At 38.2% G+C, this 20628-nt stretch overlaps 1 protein-coding gene across 1 annotated transcript in view; it reads left to right on the top strand.

Annotated features, from left to right (window-relative positions):
* The window catches only part of ZNHIT6 (zinc finger, HIT-type containing 6), a 61976-nt gene extending 43944 nt beyond the window's left edge, over nt 1-18032 (top strand). The window contains exons 9-10 of the mRNA XM_014546429.1: nt 9905-10029; nt 14262-18032. Of these exons, the coding sequence (XP_014401915.1) occupies nt 9905-10029; nt 14262-14302 (166 nt within the window). The 3' untranslated portion in view covers nt 14303-18032. The remainder of the gene's footprint in view (nt 1-9904; nt 10030-14261) is intronic.
* Nucleotides 18033-20628: the final 2596 nt, after the last annotated feature.

Genomic DNA, 20628 nt, shown 5'->3' with positions numbered 1-20628 from the left:
TTGCAGCTATCTTCACTTACACATTTCATTAAATCTTAAGCTCCAGATGTCTAGATCTCATCACACCACATCCATTTCTGTGTCTTTTAGTTTTCATATTTAAAAATACAATAATTGAATTAGCAGTTTGCTGCACTTTGTTTTGGGACTTTAATGTATCCATGTAGACAAGGACCATACATGTTTGACATGGGGCACTAGTCATGAGTTGGTTAGTACAGACATATGCCTCCATTCAGAAAGCTCAGCAGTTCAGAGCTGCAGTGGTAAAAGATCCTAGTCTATTCATGATATGAAAGCTTTGGAATGTGATAAAATAGTGACCAGCTATACATTTTAAAAAACGCCTTACAGAGGGCTTTATAAGGCTCTTACTTGTTCTAGATGCCCCTTGTTCAGTCTTTTCTTATCTTCACTGTCAGCTCAATTACTTTTAAATCCAGAAGGCCTGGGTTCCAATCTTATCACTTGGTCCTTATGGAGCTGTAACTCCTCAAGGGTACTCAGTTTTCCTCATCAGTATGATGGAAAGGATAACTATTCATCAACTAGTTGTAAAGAGTAAATGTAATAGGTGAAAATGTTTCTAAAGTGTAACTTGCCAAACTAGTATCCTATCTAATAAAGAGAGAATATGCTAATTGACTGCCACGCCCTCAAACATGGCAGTGCCCAGTCCCCTCAGCCTTGCCGGGGTGGTAGGCACGCGGCACAGCCAGGCCCTTCCCGCACGCCTGCCTCCAGAGTTCCCCAGTCCCCTTAGCCCCCCAGCCGCCCAGGGCCGGCCCATGCGCAGGCAAGCCTTGGATGGCAGCTACCCAGCCAATGCCTGAGGCGCAGGCAAGCCTCAGATGGTGGCTGCCCGGCTGGTCTAAGGCTCAGGTAACCAGGGTCGGCTGAGGTTTGCGCTGCTGGCAGTGGCAGCAGCAGAGGTGTGATGGGGGCGTCACCTTCCCCTGATCACCGGGTCACCTCCCGCCCCTAGGGCTCCTGGACTGTGGGACGGGGCAGGCCAGGCTGAGGGACCCCCCTCCAGTGCATGAATTTTCATGCACCGGGTCTCTAGTCGGTAATAAGATTTTATAATTTAAAGGTAATTTAGGACCTCTAGCAGGGAAATGACATACTTTTCAGGAATTATGTTTATGATTTATGATGAAACTAATTAATAGAAGAAAAAGCATAAACTTTATAGACAAACAGACCTAAGTAAAAATCCTGGCTTTGTAACTGTAACTGTAATTTAGTTTCTTTGGGCAAGTCAATTTCTTAGAGCCAGATCCCTATCTTGTAGAGATATATTTTGTACAGTGGGGCCTTGACTTATGAGTTTAATTCGTTCCGAGACCGAGCTCGTTAAGGAGCTCGTTAACTCAAATTACTCTATCAACTCAATGCAAAAAATCGGCTGAGAGACAGCTGGTATCTCAAAAAACTCGTTAGTCGGGACACTCGTAAGTCAAGGCCCCACTGTACTTCATTAAAATTAATACATTTGAAAATGCTATAAACACAGTGCCTAGCATTTATTCATCAATTAATTCCTCAAATATTTATTTGGGTCTACCATGTATACGTAGTCTGCTAGGTAATGGTAGTTCATAGAAATAAATCCTTTGTTGGGGATGACAGTCAAATAAACAACTACCACGTTTTCATTGGGACAAGTTTCCTAATAGAAATCTAAAGCTAAGTAGAAACTCAGTAAGCATTCTCTCTTGTTCCTTATCCACCTCCAAACATTCTTACAGGCTGCACAGTGCCTTAAATATCTAGGCACTTCATTTGCTAACTCTAGCTCCCCCCTCATTTATTGGTTCTTAGAATCCCTCTTCCTCCATAGATTCTCTCCTAATTAACATAGGGATTTAATTAGCCTTAGTCTTGTTAACATAATATGTCTCCTTTGGTGCTAAATTGTATACAAAATTCTGATCTGTACAGCCTCTTAGATCTTTTATCTTTACAGTGGGGCCTTGACTTACGAGTTTAATTCATTCCGTGACGGAGCTCGTAACTCAAATTACTCATATGTCAAATCTTAAAGTGAACGAGTGAGACACGTGATGCTGGGCTGATGTTGTGGCATTCACTGTGACGTTCGCTGTGCCAACTAGCGGTGGGGTATCTGAAGCTGGCTCGTAACCCGAATTTTAGCTCGCACTCAAAGCAAAAAATCGGCCGAGAGACGGCTCGTATCTCGAAAAACTCCTTAGTCGGGACACTCGTAAGTCAAGGCCCCACTGTATTAGGAAGTGTCATTTTCAAAATATGATTAGGTCCCTCAGAGAAGCTTTTGCTTAAAAGTTAGTCAAATAGTTCATAAGTCAACTACATCATAGAATATATTATTTTAGAGTTGGCAAGAATTACTCTAGTTTTTTTTGTCTTCCAGGTAAGGGCATTGAAACTCTGAGAAGTTAAGTATCTTACTCAGAATCACTCATGGAGATGCAGAGTTGGGACTACTATAAAGCAGATCTTCTGAGTTACTTTATTCAACTGTGTTTGCTTATTCATCACTCAACACATATTTACTGAGATCTGTCACTTGTCAAACACTGTTCTAAACATTGGGAATACAATGGTAAAGTACTAGGTATTCACTAGAGGTGAAAAGGTTGAAGGCTTCTAGGAAGCAAGTATATACAAGGTGGGGAAAACTAGGTTTACAGTTGTGAGTACATGAAACAGTTTATTCTTGCATTATTATTTATTAATTAGTGCATTTCCCATACAAACAACTGTAAACCTATTTTTGCTCCCCTGCCCTGTACACAAGGTAGTCAGGAATAAGCTAGATGTTTGTAAGACTGAGCAGACAGTGGATATAGGAATACACATAGAATTCATAATTTTGGTATTTATAATAAACTACAGTGAGAGGTCTGGTTGGGGAGGAGGTTGACATTCTTTGACTAGAATGAAATATCTGAATCACCCAGAAATTTCAAGTAATCGTGTCATTATTCCATTTGAGGAGTATCCTATATAATAATAGGCTAATATGCAAATCTACCAAACGGCAGAACAACTGGTCACTATGATGCGCACTGACCTCCAGGGGGCAGACGCTCAATGCAGGAGCTGCCCCTTGGTGATCAGTGCACTCCCACAGGGGGAGCACTGCTCAGCCAGAAGCCCCGAGCTGGGAAAGCAAGTGAAATAACAGCTGGTGAGCGCAGTGGCGGTGGCGGGAGCCTCTCCCGCTCTCACAGCAGCGCTAAGGATGTCCAAGGGTCCCCCGGATTGCAAGAGGGTGCAGGCCGGGCTGAGGGACCCCCCAGAGTGCAAGAATTTTGTGCACCGGGCCTCTAGTATACGTGTGTGTGTGTGTGTGTGTGTGTGTGTGTGTGTGTGTGTGTGTGTGTCTGATTACAAATTATTAAGCAACATAAGTAGAGTGGATAAATTTACTGAAGGACAGATCCAAAGGGATGTGATGGTCAAATTCTTAGCAGGTTATAAATCTACAGTTTACTTAGTGATGCTCTTGTTTCAAATATATATTTCATTTACTGGTTAAGGGAATTATGTGAAATATAAAATGAAAGTTTTCTCTAAAAATTTGGGAAATATATTTTAACTCTCAACATGATGTTAAATTTCCCAGCTTACAGCCACTGAAACTTAAGTTGTGCTTGCATCTGTCCTGCAAATAAATACTCACCCAGCTATGCCAACTAGCTGAGCTTTTCCCCCTAGAACTAATTTTATAATTGTTATTATAAAACTGATTCAAACAGAATCCCACATATAAAACCCATTCCATCACTGGACATGTCCTCTCTGAGATGACACAAATATTTAGTACCCCTCTCTACATATTTCTTTCATGTGCGTGGACATTCTCTAGGTTGATTCTAATGTCTTCTAGTTATCAAATGGTCCCTTACTGAATTCCCTTCTGCCAGAATGAGCTATACTTTTAAAACCAAATAACAATAAACTGATTTTTATTAGGGTTATGTTTTTTAAATAGCTGAAGATTCAACTTTTTACATTTGGAATCAGTTAGTTGCACTTTTAACCCAGAACCCTATATTGAGAAATAAATGTGACTATGAAGAATATAGGTTAAGTGCTACCTTTGGCAGATACATAGCCAAAACTTGTAGAATTTTAGAACTGGAGGAATCTTGGTATTCACCTCATCAGGGTTCTTATTTTATAGTGGAAAATAATCTGTAACCTAGGTACTGCTAGTATATTGTTAAAGTTGTAGAATATTCAGATTTAGTTCCAATATATTTTAGGGAATACAAGAGGTGGAGTGTCAGTGGTCAGATGGAAAATAAAGTGGCTTTGTGACTCATTTTTTTCTTTTAATTCTCTGTCTCCTTTTGAGTTATGAGAAGTTTTTTAAAACCCCCTAATTTGCTAATAAAGTGCAGAGAAAGAACTTCAGGAACGTGGCCAGTTTCTTTGAAAGTTAGTAACAGTGCCAAGATTAAAAGCATACCCTTAAATATCGAGACAACTTTTATTTATATAATGTCAGTCACTGTAACACCTGTTTAGCCTATTGAGCCATGCTGCCCTTCAAATGCCCCTGTGAAGCCGCCTGGAGCAAGGTCAGCCAGCAAGCCTGTGAGGGAAAGCAAGTGAAATAACAAGAGGAAATGTCTGAGAGCGTCCCTAAGGGTAAAAGAAAAGACAAATGTTGGTATCTTAATTCTTCCAAACCTAAGTAGTTTGTCTTATGGTAGCAGAGCCATTCTACTAATGGGAACACCAGAGTTTTTGTAAATTTAAAAAAAGATACAGCTGTCTCTTAGGATTCACTGACTTAATGGCTGGCAAAGAAGCTAAAGTCTAAATGTTTTAGGCAGTGCCAAGCTGCACTGTACAATTTGCCTCAAGATAATGGAAACAAACATTCAAAGTGCTTTTTACTCTCTTGGAAGTAAACATGATAGGAAGCATGCAACAGACTGAGGATTCTCAGAGGAAAAGGGTAGGGAGAGGCGGGAAGAGATTGACCAAAGAATTTATCATATATGCATAAGTCATGGACATAGACAATAGTGCAGTGAAGGCCTGTGGAAGGGGCAGGATTGGGCAGGAGAGGGTCAATGGAGGGAGGACATCTGAAATACTTTTAACAGTAAAGATGATTTAAAAAAATAATAATAATGGTTTGAAGGTTGTACTAAAAGTTGCAAGACTACATTTAAAATGTAAAATGCATAAAATGGCAAATATATATTTTAATGTTTATGTAATAAGTGGCATTCTTTGTTACTAAAGAAGTTCAATGACTTTGTCCTAAGCTAAAGTTTCTATAAGGATGTGTTGTTAAGTAAATATGAATGTAAAACAGTGTTCATGGCATAAGTCAGTGATTTTCAACCTTTTTAATCTCATGCATGGTAACATAAACTAATTACTAAAATTCTACAGCACGCCAAAAAATACATTATTTTTTGCCAATCTGACAATAAAATGTAGGCATAATTTTGATTCATTCACCCTGGACAGGTGTTGTTGTGTTGACTATTGTTATTTTTTTTATTGAATTTATTGATATGACATCCTATATAATAAAGAGCTAATATGCAAATGGCCATCACACCCTCACGCCATAACGCCATAACAGCTCAGACACTCAACACTGGGGAGAGAGGAATGGGGACCAGCCAGGCACAAATGAGCTCGCGAGAGAGGAATGGGGACCAGCCAGGCTGCGGGCCAGGAGAGGGACAAGCCACCTGCCCCACAGTCCCGGGGGTCAGCGGCTGCGCCTGCACCTGCACCTGCGGCCTGGGAGAGGGACAAGCCGCCCGCCCCACAGTCCCTTGCAGCTGCGGCCGGCCCGGGTGAAGCCGGCCCAGGTCCTGGGTGCCTGCGGCTGGCCAGAGGGAAGGAAGCCCAAGTCCTGGGTGTGGGGCGAGGCAGAGGAGGTTAGGGGCGATCAGGCCAGCCGGGGAGCAGTTAGGGGTGATCAGGCAGGCAGAGGGGTTAGGGGTGACCAAGCAGGCAGGCGAGCAGTTAGAAGCCAGGGGTCCCAGATTGTGAGAAGCAGTCGGACATCCCCCGAGGGGTCCCGGATTGGAGAGGGTGCAGGCAGGGCTGAGGGACCCCCCACCACGCCCCCATGCACGAATTTTGTACACCCGGCCTCTAGTTGGTTCATAAAATTATATGAGTTTCAGGGATACAATTCTACAATACATCATATTTTATTGTGTGTTCACCACCCGAAGTCACTTTTCCTTCCATCACCGTTTCCCCCCCTTTTACGCTCTTCTACCTCTCCCCACCCCCTTTTCTCTCTGGTAATCACCATACTGTCATTTTTTTATTTGACAGTATAAGGCAGTGGTTCTCAACCTTGGCTGCACATTAGAATCACCTGGGAATCTTTTTAAAATCCTGATTTCTGGGCCTCATCCTCTGGAAATTCTGTTTCTTTGTTACTAATGTTGTGGCCCCACCCCATAACAAAGAAACAGAATTTCCGGAGGATGAGGCCCAGAAATCAGGATTTTAAAAAGATTCCCAGGTGATTCTAATGTGCAGCCAAGGTTGAGAACCACTGGTATAAGGGAAAAGTGGTAATGCCCCTGACTAAATAGGCATTGCTTGTTTTAAAGATTCTTGCAGCATACCAATTGAAAATTGCTTTAGTAGACTAAGAATAACCACTAGTAGCAGAAGAATCAAAGAAACTCAGAATTTCAGCTGAAAGATTATCTAGTACAGTCCGACCTCTTTAATTAACAGACCGGAAAGCTGAGGCCTACAAGCTTACTGACAGTCAATAGCAATATTGCCATAATTAGAAGTTGGCAACATTTTAGAGTTAACATTGAATAAAATTCATTGGTTCTAATAAAAAACACACAACATACCAGATTTCCATTGCATTTGAATAAAATACTTTAAAAATCATTCATTATAAATTCTTATAAATATTTGCATCCTAAATGCTTTCTGCAGTGCCTGGTTGGCACATAAAATAGGCACCAAGTTTTAAAAAACAAATGAGCAAGTGTAATCATTATAGCTTTAAGATTGAAATAATATGTAGATTATTACATGGTAATTTTTAAGTATCTAAAGGTTCCTATGCTTGGAACTATTTGATACTGTATCAGCAATAATATTAGGCTCTGATTACCATGTGGCTTTTGAAGAAATCCTTTTTTTTTTTAATTGCTCCAGCCTTGGAAATCTACAGAACTTACTGAATATTTAATATTGTAAAAAGAAATAAAATACCTAAGACAGAAGGTATACACAGAAAATTATTTACCAAAAATTGAAATAAGTGGAAAACATTCCCTTATTGGGAAATGTCTTTGAATAGAAGCCTGATTATTTTGTTAAAATGCACAGAAGATAAGTTACTGCAAGTGTTTATAGGATACTGTTTGAAAAGTTTCTACTTGAGAATTCAAGTCTTATTTTCTCTTAAGAAACATGTAGTTATATCCATTTTATATTTTATTTTATAAGTTCATGTTATGCTTTGATGTCTAATTCAATCTCATTTTCTTTTGTATAATTACTGCTTTTTTTAAAATGCTACATATTTCAAAGGGAAATAATGTTTAAAAGATGTGAAACATTTAATCCTTGAATGCTGGAACCACTTTTAAAGTATCATAAGCACATCTGTAATACATTACAGAGGGAAAAGAATGTATGTGTTCTGTGGCCTATGGGCACTAGGATGGCTGGTTTAGGAAAACTGAGTATTTTGCATTTTGAGTTTTAACAAAAAAAAATATTCTGATTCTAAAATGAAGAACTTAATCTCAGGGGTGAGCTTTGTGGTCAGGCAAATGTAAGTCAAGTTTTGGTTTCACATTTATTCTCTCCCTTGTCACCTACTTCTTAAAAAGAAATCAGTTTTTTTACAGTGGGCTTGCCTTTGCATTCTATTTTGTTAAGTACTTTTGTTTTCCCTTATTTGATAACTATGACATGGGAAAAACTTAGAACAAAAGAAATCATTATACCAGGAGTTCTTAGTAAGTGTGCTACATGTCTCAGTCAGCTGCAGGTTATGGAGTAAATAATTTTTTACTAATTAAGAAATAGCAAGGTTTGTGAAGGATTTACTCTTAAAACAAAACTACAGCAGATTCAAGTGTACCCCAGTGATAACTTCACACTTGATCACTTGTATTCCATTATGCTTTTTTGGGCAGGAGGGGAAAAGGTGCAGTTAGAGCTGTCAGGGCTGGGTATCCCTTGGGATGTGTGTTGTGTATGTGAATATCATCTATCAGTGGTAGAGATAGAAAAGAAAAGTTAGAGAACTTCTGTGCTGCGTTGGTGGATATGATCTCTACTGTTTTCCTCTTTGACATGACACAATATTCACATGCCAGCACATTCCTATATGCAACTAAGTCCCAGTAAGCCAGCTGAAATTCCACCCCTTTCGATCCTATTCCAGAAAGCAGGCAAGGGAGCATGTTAGGGGAATGCATCTTTAATCAACTCACATTTTTTTAAGTAATGGCATGAGGATTTCATATCTTAAGGATATGAGCATCTAAGAACCCGTGATACATTTGACAGCTATGTCATATATACACCATGGCTAATAAACTCCATATTTCTTAGATTTTGTGTTTTTGCCTCATTCAGAAACCTAAATCTGGTTTTTTAAATTTTTTAAATAAAGGAAGGTCGTATTTAATTGTATGGCAATATAAATTTTTAGAAGCTATCATTGGAATGAACTTTTTTTTAAAAAAATTATTTATTGTTTAAAATATTACATGAGTCTCCTTTTTTCCCCATTGACCTCTCCCCCTCCACCCCCTCCTCCAAGCACAAGCCCTCATACTTTTGCTTATATGCATGCATACAAGTCCTTTGGTTGATCTCTTACCCCCCTCACCCCCCATCTTCCCTCATAGGTTGTACAATCTGTTCAATGCTTCTATGTCTCTGGTTCTATTTATGTTCATCAGTTTATGCTGTTCATTATATTCCATAAATGAGTGAGATCATGTGATATTTATCTTTCCCTGACTGGCTTATTTCGCTTAGCATAATGCTCTCTAGTTCCATTTATGCTTTTGCAAATGGTAAGAATTCCTTCTTTTTTTATGGCAGTGTAGAATTCCATTGTGTAGATGTACCACAGTTTTCTAATCCACTTTACAAAAGTATTTTGTAGCCAGTTATTTTACTGACATACATTACTAGAAATTATCATGGAATGGTGTTTATTTTTCTTTTAAGGCTCAAACTAAGTTTTTTTTGAGGATTTTTAGGTAGTCATTAGATACCATTTATCCAAGATAATTTTATGATACATAAAATGTAGATATTATATTAAAGTTAGTCTTTATTCCTTACTTGATATAAAAATTAATGACTTATCCTAGAGCTTTCCTAATGTCTGTTTATTTGATATGCTTTTGATTTAGCTTTAGAACCTTCATAATAATAGCTCTTTTACCTTTTTTTTAATATTAAATTTACTATATTATAAGGAAACTAGAGGCCCGGTGCATGAAATTCATGCACTTGGGGGGCGTCCCTCAGCCCGACCGGCTCCCTCTCACAGTCTGGAGCCCTCAGGGGATGTCCGACTGCCGTGGAGGTGGGAGAGGCTCCTGCCACCACCGCTGCGCTTGCCAGCCATGAGCCTTGCTCAGGGCTTTTGGCTGAGTGGTGCGCCCCCTGTGGGAGCGCACTGACCATCAGGGGGCAGCTCCTGCATTGAGCATCTGCCCCCTGGTGGTCAGTGCGCATCATAGCAACCCATCGTTCTGCTGTTTGGTCGATTAGCATATTAGCCTTTTATTAAGGAAATAGCTACTGGATTAATGTTGTCACTTTAAAATTTTTTTAATGTAAGGGACTCTGATAAATTTTATTTATGAGTAGTTTTTAATATTAAGAGCATTTTCTTGTTTTGCTTTTTTATTATAAGATATTATGAACTGGATCCTCACAAGAGTCTCCTTGACAATTTGAGGAACAAAGTGATCATTGAGTACCCAACATTACATGTGGTATTGAAAGAATCCAGTAAAGACATGAACGTTCTTCACGAAGGTGAGTATCAATTTGTTCCTGTAGTGTTCAGAATAACTCTAGTGAGACCAAGCAATAGGGCCATCTGTATTACCTTACATATGTGTTTTCCCAGTAGATTTACACACGTTTACTCTATAGCTACAGTTAATACTGTAAGTGACAAATGAGCTGCTCCTGTCTGGTTTGAGAGAATGTAAGCTATCAATTTAAAATGACTGAACCAGTTTAAATGCCTGCCTATAAAATGATGCTCTTTGTCTTACATGAGTCCTACGTGTTACTTACCTTAACTCAAAACCATTAGATACCATTTTCAGTTAAGAATTATAGGTACAGGCCAAGTTTCATTGTAACAAACTCCATGTTACCGTAAAGTCCTTGGATTGGATTGAACTCTGTTGTTTAAGATAATATTACCTGAAATATGTAATTCGGTTTTATTGCTATTATTGACTGTAACAGGAAGTAACCTTTACTGTAATGTCTTCTCTGGACAGTATATAATAGCTTTTATTCTTGGGAAAGTTAATAGGGAAAAAAATTTTTCCCAAGTGGCCAAAATTTTGTCAGTTTCACAATTTGAAACTAGATTTTTAATTAGCAAATTTGAAGTTTCTAATAATCAATTATGGATTTCTAAATCTTAAGATTAATTCTTTTTTATATTTTTTACAGTTTGAAAATAGCTGGGGGGTTTTTTCTCAAATTAAATAAGAAATTTTACTTTTAAATGACCAGTTTCACTTTTTTTAAAAAAGTTGTATAAAACCTTGCTTTTTCCTTAACATAATTCACATAGCTCTCTCTTTAAATGTTGGTTTCAGGGAAAGTTGTTTAGTAATGTGGGTTACTAGCCAGGGCAAACATTGTCTGTGTAAATAAACATGCACACACAGCACCTCTTTTACCTTGTTTAGGAATGCACATTGAAGTAAGGCTTCCTGTAATGAAGCAAAAAGAAAAGCTACTTTTGTAGTGCACTTGGAACCTTCTTAAGAAACATTTGCTCCTTTTTGGTAGGTGTATGATGTTTGACTTATCTACAGGAAGCACAAGTGACTTGTGCTTTAAGTGTAGAGGATAGTTTAGAGCTGCTCTAGCAAAGAACTAAGGAGGATCCGACAGGATTTGAAGGAGCATACCAGTGTTGTCATATCATAAGTACACATACTTTAAAAAACAATGCCAGGCCTTCCCATACATGCATTTCTTTGTGTAAACACTTCAAGGTGTCTGTTTTGTTTTGTTTTTTTGTGGGGTTTTTTTTGTACCTTCTCAAACCATTGGATATTCTTCAGGGTGGTCCCTTAATACAGAAGAAGGATTATATAAGAATAGGACATTTTCTTTGGAAAGCCTTGAAATTCTCTCTCCAAAGCCAAAAACTTGAATTTTTAATCTTGAGTTCATAGCACAAGGTGTCTCTCTTCTAGTTTTGGGAAAATGTGTTTCTGGGCTTGGATTCAGTAGTTTTCACAGTTGATGGTTGTTATAATGTTTGTTATTGTAGATTGCTATAATTTACTTTGTTCCCTATATTGATGAGCAATGGGCAAGTTTTGTTTGTTTGCTTTTTGCTTTTTAAGGAATGAAAAAAGTTGACTGAAAAGATTTAGCAGTTAAGGTAACTCACTAGATTGGAGATGTAGAGTGCTAATCACCCATCTCGTTTCAATCCAGTATGAAGTGATCAGAATAGTGTTACTTGCTTCACAGGTCTTTGTTTGCCAAAATTAACTAGTAGATCAAATGACTTGATGAAAGCGTGCTTCATTTCAGTCTAAGGAAAAAGAATGGAGCTCTATTAAAAGAAAACAACTGGGCAACTTCAGTAAGCAAGGAAAGGGAAAAAGTTCGAAAATTGCAATGCCAAATAGTACAAAGCCCCATTAATTTAAAAATACCAGCATAATATATTTCTCTGTTGTTCTAAGATAACTCAAAATTAGAAAATGCCTCTGCCTTTGAGAAGGAATCCAACCCAAAATTGATTACTTGAATTAGTGAAAATACCTGGCATAGCAGCTGCTCATACATCAGTCTGTTGTTGGGCCAATGAATCCTTTCATCCCTTCTCCTTCTCTCTCCTCCTCTTAGCCCTCCTTTTCCTTCTTTCTCTTCCTTTCTCTTTCAGAGTGTGTGTGAGCTAATGGGTAGATCTCGGGAACACAAATGTAAACTTTACAGTTCAATAGGTGCTAAATAGAGTTTGCATTAAGTGCAAAGAAAGCCAGAAGAGACAACAACTTGTAATATGGAGACACTTGAAGGACGCTGCTAGAGTTTATAAAATTCCACAAGGATGGGGGCATATCTTGGATGGAAGCTATTTCAAGGCCTTATTTATAAACACCAGTTTGGTTGCTGGTACAATCTTAAATCTAGGTACTATCGGCAAACCTCAAAGAACTTGACAATTGGAATATGAGGCTAGATCCAGGTTTGTGATTGTAGCACCAACTCTTATTAGCTTTGGGCCCTTGAGCATTTACTCTGCCTCTCTGAGCTCTATTTTTCTTATTTACACAGTGGAGATAAATGGCTATAAACCTCAAGCAAAATAATCTCTATTTTAACCTTAATTGTTAATAGTGTTTTTACATATTATTTCCTTTTAGCTTCACCATACAATGAAATTAATAGAGTAGTCACTCTGGATCTCATTTTGCAGATTAAAAAAAAAAAAGAAAGAAAAAACAAAAACCTAATCATCAGAGATATGCAAATTAAAATCACTTTACATCTGCCAGAATGGCTATCATCAGTAAGTCAACAAACAACAAGTACTGGCAAGGATCTGGAGAAAAGGGACCCCTCGTGCACTGCTGGTGGGAATGCAGACTGGTGCAGCCACTGTAGAAAACAGTATGGAGTTTCCTCAAAAAATAAAAAATGGAAATTACCTTTGACCCAGCGATCCCACTTCTGGGAATATATCCTAAGAAATTTGAAAGAATATATGCATCCCTATGTTCATTGTAGCATTATTTACAAAAGCCAAGATTTGGAAGCAGCCCAAGTGTCCATCAGTAGATGAGTGGATAAAAATATTGTGGTACACTTACACAATAGAATAGTACTCACCTGTTAAAAAAAAAAAAAGGAAAGGAAAGGAAATCTTACCTTTTGCAACAGTATGGATGACCTATATTAATGCTTAGTGAAATAAGCCAGTCAGAAAAAGACAAATACCATATGCTTAGTGAAATAAGCCAGTCAGGGAAAGACAAATACCAGATTATATGTATCATCTAATGAACAAAATAAACTGACAAACAAAATAGAAACAGGCATGGAACAGACTGACAGCTGTCAGAAGGAAGCGGGGGTTGGGGAACTGGATGAAAGAAGGTGAAGGGATTAACCAAAAAACGTATATACATAACACATAGACACAGATAACAGTGTGGTGATGGCACGAGGGAGATGGGGGTGGGAGGGTAGGTGGAGGTGGGCAAAGGGCTGGGTAATGTGGATGGAATGAGACTTTGCTTGGGGTGATGGGCGCACGATGCAGTGTGCAGATGAAGTTTTATTGAGTTGTACACTTCAAACCTGTATGGTTTTGTAAACCAATGCCGCCCTGATAAGTTCAATAAAAAATAAATAAAATAAAATTCTGAGTCTTCAAAAACAAAACTGAAAGAGTGACTTGCATTTATATTGATACCGCAAAAGTGCTACCCCAGGGGATAGATATAGGGAGGAAAGGTGCATTCTCTGTCAAGTTTAGTGAGTGATAGACTTGCATGCTCTAGTCGAGGCAGCTCCTTTAAAGGAACTCCATTTCTGCTCTGAGTCGTCTTTCTTGTGAAAGGAAGGACATGGCGATTAGCTAGTCTTCTGTCAGCCCACATTCACTCAATGTATACTGCCCCTCAATTTTAAGTTTAAAAAATATCATGGAAAAGTTTATTCCAACCACACTTGGCTAGCCTATGTGATAATCGCAATCTATTCGGTGGTATGAGTGTGGGATCCTAACCACACTGTGAATGACCATTCTCAAGTCTTCCACACAGTCAGGAAGGATGTTACCTCACAAAATATAATTGCCACTTTCAGACATCATTTCTCTATTTACTGTGGCCAGAATTGTATATCCTGGCTGCCTGGGACATGACATGGTTTGTCTACCCCTGTGAGCAGTGCTATTGGTATGCATCAGAAGGAGAAGAGAAAAGGAAAAAACAGAACAGGCTAAATAGAAACAGTATAAACATGTGACTGTATGTTTATTTTTTTTTCAGTGAAAAGTGAATCTACCAAGAACATTGGCAATGAAAATTGAGCACTTCTGGAGGAAGGAAATATCGAGGTTGCAGAGGACGATGCATTGACTAACTACTGTTGGGTGATTGGGTGTATTGTCAGTGGGTTTGTGCGATTTTTTGTTTTTCTGAAAAGTAAACAATCTAAAAAAATTTTTTTTAAAAAAAGATGTGTTTTCTAGCCTCTTGAATTGACTTACGAGACCTTATTCCTATTAACCCCTCTTTTGCACCTGGTTGTCCTAGTGCTTATTTTAATTAGATCCTGGCTTTTAGTATGTTCAGTTATATAGTCTGAAACATTTTCTGATTTGATACAAGGCCAAACCCAAGGATCACCTTTGTCAGCCACAAAGGTGTCAAAAGGCCATGTGACACACCAGCTAACCACCAGTTGCCCATTCTTGCCTTTGATATTTGTATGTAACTTACCCTCTTGAGATAAATGAATGGGTCTTTTCTACTTGGTAACACCCAGTAGTATGTCCTATATAAAGGCTGAATAAATACATTTAGCTACTATTTCTTATATTCAGTCAGAAAGTTAGCAACTCCACATCATTGTTTGAACCATCAATGCTCACAAATGTGGCCGCACTTGTTCTCACAGTGAGCTGTGTCCTATGAATTCTGTGCCTTTTATCCATTTTCACTGCACTCTTGTCATTGCCACACAGGGGTGTTGTGATGACCAGTTTTAGGCTGTGTTTTGAAACATCCAGCAATAACTGAAGGAAAAACACTTGGAACTCTTTAGTGTTGTTGGATTGTATATGTGTATGTATGATATACCTGGCTTAATTTATACCTTATGGCAGCTCTGTATACATTATGATCTCACATATTGAAATTAAATGTTCCTAGTTTTATTGGAATTCATACAGTTATGAAATTGCAGCATGACTATAAAAGAGTAAAAGATTATTACATCTGTGTTGCATCTGTGTACTTAATGGTTAAGAAAAACAAAGATAAAATTGGACATTGGTGATATCCATTTTTAGTTTATGATTGGAATAAGTTTTAGACCAAAAGGAAACCAAAGGCATTAATTTAAAGAGATTTGGAAAGATTAGAAATATGAAAAAATACATAATGAGAAGATGAGCCTAGAAGAAACTTGTAGAACACAAATATATAAAATTTGTGGTAGAAATTGTGGAAGAGAATACAAAGACAGTAATGCCACAAAGACCAGTTGGTATAAAATTGTGGAAATGGGATTTATAGGAAATAAGTTATTGTAGTCTAAAATACATATACTTCCTAAAGCAACTTCAGGAATCTTCTCCCTCATTCAGTAAAAAATTTCTTTAGAATTATGTCATTCACAGTACTGCTGGGGAGACAACTAAATGGCATTTCAAAGGATTCATATTTAATCTAAAAGGGAAATTTGTCTTCTTGAAACAGGCAAGAAATAGAATGAATTGAATCAAAAGTGTGAATAGATGAATAGAATTGTTATTGGGAAAAGTGGGGCGAGGTACATAAATGAACATGTGATCTGAAATCAGGGTGGAGAGGAATTTCCTGACAATGAAATCTGTTATGATGTAGTCTCATTTCCAAGAAAAGTGTTGAGTTCCATCTCTTTTAGAATTTAAACTGAAAACTGGACAAAAACCAAAGAATTTATACTATGTTTTCCCCCTGCCCAGAAGGCAAAAGAAAGGGGGCGGAAATCTGCATGATGTAATAATGCATCTTTGCCATCTCTATAGAATTGTACTAAACTTTTCAATTATAGACTATTCCTTAGGAAAGAATTTAACTAGCACAGTTCCCTTAAATGAACTATCAGCTCATGTGAGTAATATGCACTTTTATTCCCATAGGATTTACAATAAACATGTGTTTTAGTGAATAACCATGTCAACTGCTTGGAGGGGGTGAAATTGGAATAATTGAGGTCTCTAGAAGTTTGTAGTATTAACACCCAATGTCTTTTTTTAGAGTCCCTCTCCATTTTGAATTCTTGACAAATTCTGATGCATAAACAAATTCCCTGACCCATGTTAAGTGCAACATCCTGCATTTTGTTCATGACTCACATTTTAAAAGGAGTAAAGCTCCACCTGGCCTTCTTTATTTTTTAAACAATGATTTCAAAGAGAAGGTAGGCCTTTCATAATTGCAAATTATTATATGTGGGATTATTAGCCATAAATTACTGTAAACAAATCTTGCACCTGTTCACATTATAAATATAAATTAAAGAGAATTACTATCATTTAACTCTATAACTTAAATATAATTTAAATTTAACTATGTAATTTAAATATAAAGATATTTAAGAATACAAAGTGTAGTTGAGCCAATTTGTTTCCCTGTAGCAAGTGGTGGGATTCAGGCTTCATGATGTAGAGTAAATCATTAAACACATACCTGTAATGCCGAAAATTTCCTTGCTACATTTTGTTTAATTTGGTTGACATATACAAGTGACATATACAAGATACCTAGTTTGCTTTTATTTAATCATACACCACTGCATTAAACTGTGTTGAGTTTATTCTCAGGTAGATATTGTGTACTTTTGATTATTAATCAATTGTCCCTTAGAAACTCAATTCAAAGTAGTGTCAGCCTGAAGGGCAATCAATTTATTAGTTCATAAACAGGAAAGTTTATCTAGATCCAAACACCCAAAGAAGCCATCTTTCCATCTCCCACACTTGCCTCTGGTTTTTTTCTTCCTGGATTGGTTTTCTCATCTAAGCAGACTCTTTAGGGATGCTCTTTTTGGGGTGGGAGACAGCGAGGTGAGGATGTTGGGTGACAATTTCAGCTTACGTCATCATAACCAGAGCATGGTAGTAAGTTGTGTAAAATGTGGGGGAAGAACTTTGATTTTGTCTAGGTTGGGTCGCCTTTCATCCCTGAGCTGATCAGGAGAGGAGTTCCCCCAAGAGAAAGGGAAATGATCAGAATACCAAGCACTAGGCTCTCCCGAGACAGCCTGCCATTTCCTCTCCTGGCTTCACCTTCACCAAGAGTTAAGAATTTGAGCCCACGTGCATTTGTGAACAGGGGCTAGGTGAACAACGGAAATGATTCATCTTATTTCGGGCAGCATTATTGATGAGGGTTATTATAAATTATTTTACAAATGAGAAAACCAAGGAACATAGATGTTAAAGCTTATTCTTAGGTCCAGCTGTTAAATGATAAATAATGGAGCTTGGATGTTTTTCTTCTCTTAATTCCTGTCTGTACCTGGCATTATCTTTCTTCCTGTCTATATAAGTATTGATAAAATTATTCTGTATTTAACTGGTCTTGAAGGCCAAACCTGTTGTTGATACTTACATCATCACAGCATCAAGCACAGTTTCTGGCATAAAGTTAAGCCCTCAATAAAGACGAGGTGTTGAGATGAGGTGGGAGGAGTAGGGAAGTTCTCCAGGTTGAAAACAAAAAAACTTTTTAAAGCTTTCTAGTACATTGTTATCTCCCAGTCTATAGGAAAGCCCCTGACTCAGGATAATATTAGTAGCTGAAAACTCAGAACTTAGCATAAGCTAGGCACCACTCTAGGCACATTATAGCTGTTAATCATTGCATCCTCATTATCCTGTGAGGTGGGCACTGCTGTGTTTCATGGAACCCAAAATGTCATTAATTAAAAATGTGCCATTTAATGTAACACTAAGAAAGAAAAAAAAAATGCTGCCAAGCTTTGCGCAGTGGCAGTATCGTTGCCAATGAGGTTTATCCGAGGCGCGATTATTGCTAATTGAAAAAAAATGCTGCCAATTAAATTATAATAATGTTTTTTTTAAAGTTTGACACATTTATTGCTGTTTACTAAAGACATTCATCTCAGCTGTTTCTCCCATCGTGACCATATGTTAATATTTCATTTGAGTCAAGAAAAGAATATGCCGTACATGCTCAGTAAAATGGACGAAAATTAAGTTTGCCTACATTGTAGCGAGTTAAATTTGTGTGTGTTGATATAACTAAATCATGTAAGTAAGAACTAATAGTTCTATGTACATTTCTATTGTTTTGCTTGGGGCTTACTCTAAGCTTAAATGCAAACAAACACGGTATTAGGAATATAGGCAGGCTACTTCTCTGGAGTTATGATATAATGCTTTTTAAAAATTTACTTTTGGGTATTTATACAAATGTAAACAGCTCTTTTTTGTCATTTTATTTCAACAATCTAAGACTCCCCCATTGTAAGATACAGCATTTTGTATACCACTAAGAACACGGCTTAATTAATTGTGTGATACATCCTGACTTGAGATGTTAAAATATGAAAAAAATAATATAGAATTGATGTAATGTAGTATCGAGACAAATTTTTGTATCATTTTGTGCTTATATAAAAGGAAACACATAAGTGAAATTAACTAGGTAAGGCATTCCTAACGCTTCAATCTGACATTTGTGACTGAGACCTCGTGATGCAGCAATTCTCGGTGAAGTGCTCTACCACTGTTGCCGTGATTTTCATTAAAGTTCTGCAACTTTCGATGTTGGTGTTAAGAAGGGTTTCTATTCACAGTCGGGACAATGATTCATGGACTGAAACCTTGAAGGCTTGCAGTTGTCCATTCATGCCTCCTAAAGCAACGACCAAGTCTCCTTGTGCACAAACAAGGACAACTGCATCGAGACTGAGGCCTGGCCAAAGCTGTTTGAGACTAAAGATTTCAGAGATGCTACAATTAAGTACAGTACTATCGTCCCCACTTTATATGGGCAAGGAACAGATTGGTCACATGGAAAGTAAATAGATGAGCCAGGATTCAAATCAAGGCAAGTTGGGCTTCAGAGGGCAGCCCTGAAGTGGACTCGGCCATCGTGAAGTCATACTCTATTTCATGATGACTTGGAGTGAATACTATAGTTTACTGCCACTTAAAAATGGAAAAAAAGTATTTTAATAAGCTACTTTATCAGCTTATTTTTCGAAAAGGTAGGCCAGTTTCTTCACACTATGTGAAACTGCTTTTCTTGGAGGCTTTTCTCTTCAACGTTGGACTGCAGGCTGTGTTTCTCTGAGCATGTTTAGTTTCTGTCTTTTATTCATGTCACATACTTCGCTGGTTTGGGCATAAGAACTAATCACTTCAGTTCATTTAAAACCAGGTATTAGTGCTGAAGCCATTTTCTTTCAGTGGATTTGAGGATATTAGTATTAAGTCTGTTTCAGTGTCCATTATGAATTAGGCACCGCCGAGTAGAGCTTGGCGCACAGCAGTTGCAGCAGACCTCAGGGAGTAGCTATCCAGGACTACATCGATGAATGATGAAGGGGCTCACGTGTAAAGGACAAAAGGACGCAAAGGCAACTGTTAATGATTGTCACACTGGCTTTATGTTGAGCCGTAGGAGGAACATGTGCGTGCCTCGCTGGGAACTCCGTCTGAAAGCTGCTGGGCCTTGCCTATGGACAGCACAGGCTGGGGGGGTCAGGCTGGGGGCAGTTAGGACAACCAAACGAGAAGTATGGTTTTAGGACCTGTTGGAATTCTGGGGAACGGCTTCAGAAGTGGAAATGGGGTGGTTGGAGAAAGGCTCGAACATATAAATAAATGAAAGGCCTTGTAAACAGTGGAATGTGAGTCTTAATCTTTAATTTCATGGAATTAAAGCAAGTGTTCATGCTCTGAACTATATAACCAAGAAGTAAACTAAGCCACGTGATTTTTAAAAGGGAAATGCCCTATCTCAGGTAGGTGATGCAGGGACTATCAAATAGTGGTTTCACTTCTGAATTTCAGAAAAACTTCCCTTCTCCCAGGTTTATGCTAAGCGCTTGAAATTATTTTTATTGTGGGAAGAGATTGTCACACACCACCTCTTGGTATCATGATTTCTTTTGGCTCCTTGAACAGTGGGTTCTAGTTCAAGTCCATATGGTATGAATCTGGTGCAAAGACAGTCCCTAAAGCCCAATAACTTCTTATTTTTCCTAGAGCCCTGTGGTCCTGCTCTTCTTGACTGCTGCTCTGTGTTCCTAAAGAAAAACAGTAGAGTCTGATCTCTGTGTTTTGAAGTTTTGGTGGTTGGTGAACCAGATGCTGTGATGCTGTGCTTTAGGGCCCCTGCCAATGTAGAAGAGACAGCAACTTTTTCCATGTTCCTGACAGATTGGAAGGTGTTTTTTCAGTCTCTGCTTCAGATCTCTCCCTGGAAAGGTTTGTCAGTTGTTCGGCCAACATTCTTGGCCTCTGCAGCTAGTGCAGCTAAGAAACCTGTAAATAGTTCCTGCCACATTTGGACCCTCACAAACAAAACTTCTAAGTATTGGAAATGGAAAACTCGAGGTGGCGAGGAAAGCCAAGCGCGAGCGGGCAGCCAGTCTTCCAGGTGAGGAATTAAT

Source organism: Myotis brandtii, unplaced genomic scaffold (genome assembly GCF_000412655.1).
Source record: "Myotis brandtii unplaced genomic scaffold, ASM41265v1 scaffold446, whole genome shotgun sequence".
NCBI lineage: Eukaryota > Metazoa > Chordata > Mammalia > Chiroptera > Vespertilionidae > Myotis > Myotis brandtii.
Note: the sequence above shows the minus strand (reverse complement) of the source record. Positions and strands in the feature narration are given on the sequence as shown.